The 10,531-nt window shown below is 54.9% G+C and overlaps 2 protein-coding genes across 2 annotated transcripts; both read left to right on the forward strand.

Moving 5' to 3' along the window:
• Nucleotides 1-2,289: 2,289 nt before the first annotated feature.
• CORC01_02470 (uncharacterized protein) lies at nucleotides 2,290-5,393 on the forward strand (the record flags this gene model as incomplete). Its single annotated transcript, XM_022614120.1, has 4 exons — nucleotides 2,290-2,489; nucleotides 2,560-4,247; nucleotides 4,302-4,567; nucleotides 4,623-5,393. The coding sequence occupies 4 exons, from the start codon at nucleotides 2,290-2,292 to the stop codon at nucleotides 5,391-5,393; spliced, it is 2,925 nt and encodes a 974-aa protein (XP_022479332.1).
• Nucleotides 5,394-7,941: 2,548 nt separating this feature from the next.
• Nucleotides 7,942-10,146, forward strand: CORC01_02471 (uncharacterized protein; the record flags this gene model as incomplete). Its single annotated transcript, XM_022614121.1, has 2 exons — nucleotides 7,942-9,688; nucleotides 9,743-10,146. The coding sequence occupies 2 exons, from the start codon at nucleotides 7,942-7,944 to the stop codon at nucleotides 10,144-10,146; spliced, it is 2,151 nt and encodes a 716-aa protein (XP_022479333.1).
• Nucleotides 10,147-10,531: the final 385 nt, after the last annotated feature.

Here is a 10,531-nt window from a genome sequence, read left to right on the forward strand (position 1 = left end):
CTACTCCATACAAACGTCACCCGATTTGGGGCCCGCTTTCCCCTAACAGATCTTCGAAACGCGTACCCTCCATGTCGCCATTCGCGGCGGAGACCATGACGCCCCCTGATGTCGACATGAAGTCTTCGCATTGGGGCGGGCGACGGATTGGGTCGGCGAGGCCGGCCGGGAGTTGCTGCCTCGCAGACAATCATGGACGCGACCAGCCGCATTTCAGATTTCCACATGGCCTTTAACCAAGATAGTAAGACGTGATTGTGGGGGTCACTTGGAGGGACAGCCCAGGTTGCCGAGCTTGCCAGGCTGGACTGCAGGCGCAGATCGCATGACCAGGTCTGTCCATGTGGTGGTGAACGGATGTATCAAAACTGTATACGGACGGATAGTAACGCATCGATGATTGAAGCTCAGCGTCAAGTTGGAGGGTGCTGTTCCGTGGTCTAGAACGTGTAATGTCGCTAGCAGACGGGCTCTAATGGAGACTTGTCTGTTTTTGACTAGGGGAGTGGGTGGTGTCTTCCAATCCTCTAAGAGATAGCTTGCCATACCTCCGGTATGCGGTATGGCCCGGAAGAGAAGCGACATGCACGTTGTATCTGCCGTGGTGATCGTGATCGTGAACCTGGGGCTGAAGACCGAACCGAGCATCGGTATTCGCGCCTCAGTTTTGTGGCCTGCGAGAAAGGGTTCAAGCAGCAAGCCAATCCCAGTTGCGTGGCACATGGATGGGATAAATTGAACGACGGACGACAAAGACGACTGCTAGCATGATGGTTGCCGGAGAAAGAGTTAGGCAAGCTATCGTCCCATGAGAAAGGCATCCAGGCCGGCAGCGGTTCTTTCCCGTTGCTTCCCTGCGTACGTGCCTGCCTGCCTGCCGTTGTGAAGGAGCCTGCCGTTCAAAAGTAAAGTGCGAGTTCCCGCCTTCAGTCGCAAAGTCAAATTGCCATCCCAAGTAGACAGCTAGATGATGACGGCGACGCGGCGACAGACTTTCTTGGATCAGCACACGTTGCTTCTTCATCTCTACTGGGATTCGGCGGGGGATGAGTTGCGCCGGCATTCCATCCTACAGGTGGCTGAACTCCGTCAAGCTCATGTTGATAACCAAGTCAACGTGCAAAGCCACAACGACCCTCGCATTGCGGCGCTGCGGCACTTCGGCACCGCACCATCCACGATGTCATCGCACGACTAGCCCAGGACTTCCATAGTCCGACCTGCCTTGCAACTGCCTCGCAGCGGGGCCAGGTTTGGAAATCCCCGACTGCCTCAGCCCTCAGCGTGCCGCAGCTGCATTCCGCTGGTGTCGCCTGAAGCATCGGTTCTCTGACCAATCAGACGGTCTGTGCTAGTGTACGGATAACCAAGGCGGATAGCAAGGCATTCTACGGACTACGGATACGCTTCATGGTTGCGTTTCTCCCACCAGCAGCGGCTCGCCGTCCAGTCATCGGTTGTGTGCCTTGCTGCCTCTGCAGGTAAGCCGCAAACGCCGTGGTTGGCTGGACGCAGAGCCCGTAGCTATTCTTTCCAGATACTGCAAGACTTATGCCATCTGCCTCGTTGCTGATCACACTGCCGAAGAGGGCCAGTCCTAAGAGGCGACCTTACTCAAGTGGGCGGGAAAAGGAACAGAAGCCATCAAATCAAGCGTATTTTATTCACGAATAAGAAACCAATTTGACTGTCGCACGTCTTATGTCCTAGGAACAATGGAAAATTTGCCAAATGAAGCCGAACTCGAACTCGAAAGCTACGGATACTAGACCTAGAGCCAGAGGATGATATAGAGTATTTCGCTAACACGCGCAGCCAAAATCTCACTCCGCCCTCTCTCCTCTTCCCACCTTGGAGGCCTGTCACCTTGCTTACATCACCCTGCCATCCGCTCCATGGCACCCGACCCGCACTGGATGTCTTTTCCCCTCTCCGACCTAAGCACCCAAGCAAGCACCAAGCACCAAGCACCAAGCACCAAGCACCTACGTAGTAAGCCCGCTCGCTCGCTCGCTCCCACGGCCCACGCACAACATCTGCCGGGGGAGGCCACCTTTTTCAGCCAGTCCCGACCCGCCGCTCAAGTCCTAGGGATGCTACCAAGTCCTGAGAGTCCTACGACACCCGACCTTGATACTCTCTTGCAGGCTTCATCCATCCCATAGCAAATAAAACAAAAAAATGGGTGGCGGATCGGTCCTCACTTGTTTGACCCCTCTCTGACCGTTGCTTTCCTTGCGATTGCGTCCTTTGATTTCGACTCGTCCTTGAGAGCACCTTGGGGGTACCATGGAATCCAAGACCTCGCTGTCGCCTTTCGGAGATGACCGCCGTTCGCTGAATCAGAGCCCTTCACCGTCAGCCCTACGAGCTCTCACCTCGTCCCGCCTCAGTCTCGGCCGCGCACGACGGGACTCTTGCTCCACGAGTTCGACTTCCGTGTCCTCATCCCGCTCCTCCATTGACTCCACTACCTCTCCATCATGCGTGTAAGTCTATCCGCTCAAGGTTTGCTGCACCTTTGACCACGCAGATCTTGGGCTGAGAAAATAATGGCAGTACTCGCACCGTATCACCAGACCAATGCGCTCTACACAGATTCATCGTGTGGGCCGCCGTCCAGCGCAACAAGTCCCAAAAGATGACGGCCGCTGACCGTCTCGAATGTCCAATGCTGCGCTGTCGCAAAAGGTTCCCAGACCATGCGGCTATGTTGGAGCACCTCTACGATTGCCCTCAGCTCCGCACTGGCGAGTATTGGTGTTATGAGTGTGGCAAGGCTGAGAAGTTCACCGATGGAAACTGTAAACGCTGCCTCGGCCATCCTGGAAAGAGACGCAAGATCATGAACGTTGCCAAAAGCTTCTTCTCCTCGTTGGGGCAAAAGTCAAGGAACCACCAGAGTCTTCCCGATTTCCGCCTAGACAACGTATCCCAAGTCGCTATGGCACCACCCCCGAGCTACGACTCCTTGCACGTTCAACCACAGCAAGTTGAGCTTTCCTCGTCATCGGAGATCTTAGAGATTGATTCTGTCGAGGTCCCCTGGCCCACACCGATGAATACCAACCATAACACTGTGGACACTCAACCTCATGCTTCTACGGGCTTGGTTCAGACAGCCCTCCACCAACACGTGTCCATCATGCCCGATCTCTCGTTCAACTGGCCCCTACAGAACAATATGAACATGAACGAGAACACAATGGGCAAAGTCGACCGGCCGTCATTGTCCCTTCATACTTACGACCTTGGCCATTCCCGTAAACAGCACCAGCTTACGACGCGGACTAAGAACCTTTCTCCTAGCAATTCACTCAGATCGAACGCGAGCACTGATACGACTGCCAGCTACCTTGTTTCGCCTGCTTCTGCCTTCAGTGGTGCATGGACGACTGCCGAGACGACCATCACGTCACCAACCTCTGACGGCGGCTCAGGTGGATTCCTTTCTAGAGGATGCTCTAGTGCGAGTCGGTACTCAAACAGTAGCTTGCAGCCGCATGACTTTATCTCGGAGCTTCCAGCAGACGACATTCCACTAGAGCCTCTTCCCACAACACTTCCAGCCGTCGACTACGACCAGCAGGCGCCCTTATTGGAGATACCAATCCCCGTCAGCCCCTTATCTGAAGCGGCCGACGCTCCTGCTCAGCAGAAATTCGACCCTCGTGCGCTGGCCAACTTTTCGGAAGAGACATCGTTTGTCCGTGTTATCGGCGCCGACTCGCTCGTCGCTTCGGCGTGGGATACGCTCAAGACTCACATCAGCTCATCACTCGAAAAGCTGCAGCATTTCTCTCAGAATCCTGTAGTAGCTCAGCTGCGGAATCTTTCACCACGACAAGTGGCTGAAAGGGGTCTGGCTGCGCTGAAAGGCATGTCTGAGGGCAGACATCCAGCGACCAGCATCGATACACTTTGCTTTGTTCACCTCACCTACTCGCTCTCGCTCATCATCCTCGAAGATGGTGCTCGGGATCGCTCGAGGGAGCTGTTCGCTCAAACCTCAATTTACAGCCAAGCGCTCCCTGAGTGGGAGCAATCAGACTATCTTCGAGTGGCATCAGCGATCTGGCAGCCCTTAGGTCTATCTCCTGGTGAGCTAGACGGTTTCTTATTGGAACAACCCGAGGAGTCAGTTTCTCAGTCATCGAGCCTGAAGGGAAAGGAGCGAGCCTATGCTCCATCGACATCTAGACTTGGACAGGATAGGATGTTGGAGGTGGCACACTTCTTCTTAGATGGTACGTATACTCAAGCCGTCTGGCGGCTTTACGGATGCTGATCCTAGAAAACAGAGTTGAACTATGCCTCCCTGCCCAGCGCGGACCTCCAATCGGGCGAATTCTTCTGCTCAATGCTTTGGAAACAGCATTTCGAGGATGAGGCTCCCTTGAATGGAGCACTAGCTGCAAGCTTTAAGGAAATTCGCAGCAAAATCAACCACGACTTCCTTCACGCCGATGGTCTCAATTCAAAGTTGAGACGTATCCAGAAGCGCATCGACGACGGCAATATCCGAGACGCCAGGCATGCGGAGCTAGAGCTCATGCAAGCCGGCAAAGTACGTCTCATTAATCGGAGTATTTCCTTCCGTGTTATGCTAACGTTGTAATCAGGGTTGCGTCTCGTTGCAAAAATACTTTGACAAATATGTTCCGGAGGTTAGGGCACAAATCGAGACCCTCTATTCTAATCCTATGATAGGGGTTACCACGCGAACAAGCTATTATGCATTCGCTATTGATCTGATGGAGTCTATCATTCGCAGAATTTGCGAAAAGGAGAGGACGAAGCACGCCGCGCAGGCCCCTTCAAAGATGGCTAGCGAGGTAACCCTCGACGAATTCATGAGGATGACAACAACCCTAGGCGAGACGACTTGGGAGGATTTCCTGCCGACGACGACTGAGACGCCACCTATGCCGACGCCCGTGCCTGATGGTTACATGGAGGTAGACAGCAATGGCTTGCCGGATCCCTTGGCTGTGTTCTATGACGGGATTACAGCAGGACCAGCCTTCCCGACACCACCGCCATCCAAGACTCTACCCATAAACGTCCCTGACGAGTCTGCGGCCGAAGTGCGAGAAGATCACCCCTCCCACTTAGGACTCAAGGTCGAGGCTGAGGCCAACAAGTGTTGTGATATTTGTGGATACCGACCAAAAGGCGATCCACAGTGGTTCAAGGGCAGCATGGCAAAGCACAAGAAGCTGCAACACTCGAAGGCGCCACCAAAGATTTACAAGTGCCCGTATCCGGGTTGCACGAGCCAGTACAAGAACCGGCCGGACAATCTGAAGCAGCACCAGCAAGACAAGGGCCACTTTGTCGACGGCGGCGAGACGGAGCGGAGACCGAGCAAAAGGAAAAAGAGAGATGAGTAATAATTTTGAGGTCTGCTTTCCTCGATAGTGGTCTGCGTGGTAGATTGGGTTTTGAATTTTGGCGCATACTGGATGGGTGACAAGATACCATTTACGCGAACAGAGCCTCGCTTCTTTCTTTCTTTCTTTCTTCCTCTGTTTAGTTGTGTTGAGCGGGACACTGTACTCTATACCCTTGATACTTGGACTAATGATATTCGATAAGAAGGGAGGTAAAGGATCATAATGAGACGGAATTGATCATGCTGGAATATGAATCAAGTTATTCCAGTATGATTCTGCAACTCTTTCTATGATCCCTCACTCGACACTGAGATACACCTCTACATGTACTAGCGGCTGTAAGTCAAACATGATTGCTCCTCAATCATTGATAATCCGCAACCCGAGCAAAATGGCCATGGTAGATTGCCTCGGTGAGGTCGGTGTAGACACGCCACTCTTCTGGCAGTGCAGGGCAGGGCAGGGATTGGACCTGGCCCAGAGTTGGGACTGGCGGAGGACTGGAACCCACTAAAAAAGCACGGCGAAGCACAGACGGGCCATCCAGCTCTCGCTATCCCGTCTTGATTCTAGGTATTATTTCGCAGGTGCCAGGGGGCGGGTTGTAAGGCTGGATTTGCGGGCTTCCAGGGGGAGCTTGGTGCTGTAGCGAGCCGTCGAACCCCCCGTAGATGCATGGGGTGCGGGAGCGTCCATGGCCGAGGGGCGAATGGAAAGGCAAGGTAAGGCAAGGTAGGGGCTACCTTTTCGTACCTGTCGTGAAAACAACGTTCGTAGCCCGCTCTGTGATGGCCCTACGAGAGGCATGACATGCATAACCTAAAATCATCATTCTCGACTCGTACTGTTCACAGATTTGGGGTTTCGAAGGGGACCTGGGCAGTTGGAGGGGGCGTGGGCGTCAGATGTGTTCTTGGCTGAATGTGCCTGGGGGCCCTGGGGAGCTTGTACCTGCAAAAGGTGGTACAAGCGGAATCTACCTTTTAGGTAGATACCTTAAGGTAGTTGAGGTGTGGTCACTGGTGCCTCGTCGATGACTTAGGTAAGCTTTATCTGGCCTCTCACCTTGGGTACTTTGAGTTGACGGCCGAGCCAGCAGGAGTGCGAATAGAAAAAAGCAAGTCCAGCGCAGCTGTCAAACCAGTGAGCCCGTGTCGAACCAGCACCGAGTACCGACTGGCACGACCGCAGCAAAATGACTTTCGGGGCCTCAAATGACACTTCTCTCCTACCCGGACGCTCCCGTCGTCTTCATTTTCCCAGTCCCACGCCTCTGTTCTGGACGTGGCGAACGCCAGTACCTAACTGTCAACCTTCTTCTTGTCTTTCTATTTTGGTGTTATGGTGGAGGGGGAGTCGCGATGAATCTTTGAGCCTCTAGCCGTATTGCAGATGTACATCGATTTCCCATCTCATTCCGATTGCGCTTTGGACCGACTGAACGCGCGCAATTTTTTTAATCCGAACTTTTTCTACTCGTGTTCTGCCCCCCCCCAATGCTGACGAAACACGTTGCCTTTCAGGCTTCTGTCATTTTTTGTTTTTCCCCTCTCGCGCTGACGAACGCTGGACGGGCGGCTAAAAAAGAAGTCGGCGCAGCCAACACTAGGAAAAAAAAGGGGGGGGGGGGGGCCGCTCTGTCCGTTCTTGATGACATCATCGTCGCGGTCAAATCACGTGTTCCGTCTCACTAATCCCATGCCAGCTGGCGCAAAGCCTCAAGGGAGCCCAGGGGTTTTCCCCCTCGAGTCTCGACTCCTCAGGCTTCGACTCTAACCCTCTTCCCTTGAGTCTGGCCGGCGCCCCCCCGCCCCTTTCTCGCTGCGCCCAAAAAAAAATAGTTGGGGTGCACCTCGAGGAAACCTGATGGCCCGCGCCACAGAAAATTTCTCCCCTTTAGCTTTACCTTAGGCCTTCCCTTGCCGGCCCCCCTACTAGTCCTCGCTGTCTTCCATCACAATTTGGCTTTCTGTGCTCCTGCCACTAGCTTTCTGGCCTTTCCCGCCAGTCCTTTGACACGGTGCCCGGTCAAGTCCAAAGTCCAAGTCCACGTCCCTTCCCCCATTGCCCCCCCATCCGCCCAGGTCTCTTCCATGTCCGCCGCCCTTCTCTTCCTCGCACACCACCCTTCACACCTCGCATGTTTGCTCTCCCCCTTCTTTTTGTGCACACCTCCCAGAACCCACACACACTCCACGCCTCTCCCTCCCCCCCCCATCGCATTATCGACACCCCCAGACCACATTCAAGGGTTCGTTTGTTGCATCCTTTTGAGCATCTCTGGGATTTGGGTCACGATAGCGGAGGCTCAACGACTTCCAGCGAACGACTTCGACGTCGAAACCCACGCGACTGTCATCCGCTGAGTCTGACGAACCCCTCGCCAGACACCTTCTCCCCCGAAGCCTCGCCTCGCCTCGGCGGGTGAACGATTCCCCCCTCACCCTCACACACACGCACACGTCCGACCTCACGCTCCTTCCTTTCCTCTTGCCTCCCTCCCTCCTCTCTCCATCAAGTCTTCGACCACCCTTCTCTCGACACAATGTCGAGTCTGGGGCAGTCGGGTCCGAATAGCCATCCAGGCCTCGCCTTTCCCCAGCCGGGTAGCCTCCGACGAAGTCACGGCGGCCCAGGCTTCCCGCCACTGCAACACGCGAATCCTGCCCAAAAGCCATCGCCAGGCCCTCACAACGCGTCGCCTTATCAACAACAAGCATACACGCCTCAGCAGCCGCCCCAGGCTCAATATCCCCATCATCTCTTTCAGACACCGACGCCCGTCAATGGCAATGTCAACGGATCCTCGCGTCCCCCGAGCCACGTTCCCAATGCCGCAGCCCTCGGTCGTCAGAGGGGGCCTCCCCAGAGGCAGCAGATGCCTCAGAACGGCCCTAACCTGTTTCTTCCTCTAGGCAATCAGCATAGCCTCGGTCAGCAACAAGGACTCGGTCAACAACAGAGCCTGGGTCAACAACAGGGCCTGGGAGGCCAGCAAAGTCTCAGTCATCAACAGGCTCTCGGCCAGCAGCAAGGCCTGGGACAACATCAAGGCCTTGGTCAACAGTCTGCCCTCGGCCAGCAGCAGGGCTTGAGTCACCAGCAGAGTCTGGGTCAACAGCAGGGCCTCGGCCAGCAGCAGGGTCTGGGTCAGCAGCATCAACATCAGCAGCATCAGCAGCATCAGCAGCACCAGGCACACCAGCAACATCAGGCACACCAGCAGCAACAACATCACCAGCAGCAGCAGCAACACCAACAACACCAACAGAGCCTGAGTCAACAGCAAACCCTGGCACAGCAGCAACAACAACACCAGCAGTCTCTCAGTCAGCAACAAAAGCTGAGCCAGCAGCACAGTCTCCATCAGCAGCAACAACAGCAGCAGCAGCAACAACAACAACAACAACAACAACAACAACAACAACAACAACAACAACAACAGCAGCAGCAGCAGCAGCAGCAGGCGCAACAGCAGCAGCAGGCGCAACAACAGCAGCAGGCGCAACAACAGCAACAGCAACAGCAGCAGCAGCAGATCAAGACTGAGCCAATCGTGCCGCAGCATACCCCTCAAGCTCAGACTCTGTCACAGCCCACACCTCCGACAGTTCAACAGCAGCTGCCGCAGGTTGCTCAAGTTGCTCAAGTCCAGCAGGTGCCCCAACAAGTCCAGCAAGTCCAGCAAGCCCAACAAGTGCCTCAGGCTTCTCCAGTCCAGCAACAGGTCCAGCAGACGGCTCAGAATCGACCCGAGACGCCTGCGCAGGCCAGCGATCACCATGCGGAGAGTATGGAGGTCGATGCGTCCCTGGCCGAGGCTGACGATTCCCTCGAACCCAAGATGATCGATGGGGCGCCATTCGTTCCACGGACGCCAATGGGAGAAATGATGTCTGCTCCTCCCGAGGGAGGCAGCTTCCCAACCTTGGAGGCGGTGCACAAGAGCGTTCTTGCTTACTGCACATCAGTGGGTTACGCAATCGTCATCGGCCGCTCCAAGAAGACAGTTCCTGGCCTCAAAAAGGTTCTGTTCGTGTGTGACCGGGCGGGCAAACCCCCGAGTCGCGTCAGCCCCGAGTTCCGCAAGCGCAAGACGTCATCGCGCAAATGCGACTGTCAATTTGGTTTCTTTGCCATCGAGCAGCGGACCCAGTGGACGATTCGATACCGCCCGGATCCTCAGCATCTGCAGCACAACCACGGACCTAGCGAAAGCCCGCTCCTCCACCCGGCAGCTCGCAAGTTAGACAGCAAGATGGTGGCCGCCGTCAAGGCTCTCAAGGAGAACGGTGAGCCGGCAAAGTCAACACCACGAGAAAGAGCAGCCGCTGACTCTTCGACAGGGGTTAGTGTAAACGAGACACTGGAGATACTGCAAGGCGAAAACCCTCATGTCCCCCTCCTTCCTCGCGACATCTACAACGCTAGAGCTGCAATCAACCGGAACCCGCAAAAGGTGGCCACGGGGTTGGCAGAGAACAGACCGGCCATTTACAGTAAACCACACCCTACGGCGGAGGAGCGGATTCGGGCAGATCTTAGAAAGGAACTCGCCAAGGCTCGCGAGGAATTTGACAAGTTCAAGGAAGACAAACAGAAAGAGGTGGACGAGTTGAAGAAGAAATTGGTGGAAAAGGACCAGATCATTGAAAGGTTTGAGATGTTCATCGACATTTGCAATCAGCGGGTCATGGTTCAACGGGAGAGGCTCGGCGGTCCAGAAGGGTCTGGCAACAATGGCACGTAGAGTCTTGGACGAACACAATTCAGCAAAGGGTACCCTTGCATGGCGGATCGGGACTGGGGAACAGGTTTGAGAAGGGGCTTGTACGATGCTTTCCTTTCTGCGTCGCGGAAGCATGGCCGTCGGTGTACCGAACGTGTGGAACAGGATGGAATCAGGTGTTTGAATGGGGCGGAGTCGATTTTTGGTTGTGTTCTAAGGTCGGTCCCATTAGAGGTCAGGGTCACCGGGCAGTTTTCTCTCTTTTTCTTTATGTCTCTCTGGAAGTCTGGGGTTGCATTGGGTGGGAACTAGCACCAGCAAAGTATCGCGAACATGACTGAAGCAAGCATTCAACCTTTTGACACCCTCGTTTGATACCGCCACTTATGGATTTCGACAGGCCGCC

The sequence above is a fragment of the Colletotrichum orchidophilum genome (genome assembly GCF_001831195.1).
Source record: "Colletotrichum orchidophilum strain IMI 309357 chromosome Unknown Scaffold_14.1, whole genome shotgun sequence".
NCBI classification, from domain to species: Eukaryota; Fungi; Ascomycota; class Sordariomycetes; order Glomerellales; family Glomerellaceae; genus Colletotrichum; species Colletotrichum orchidophilum.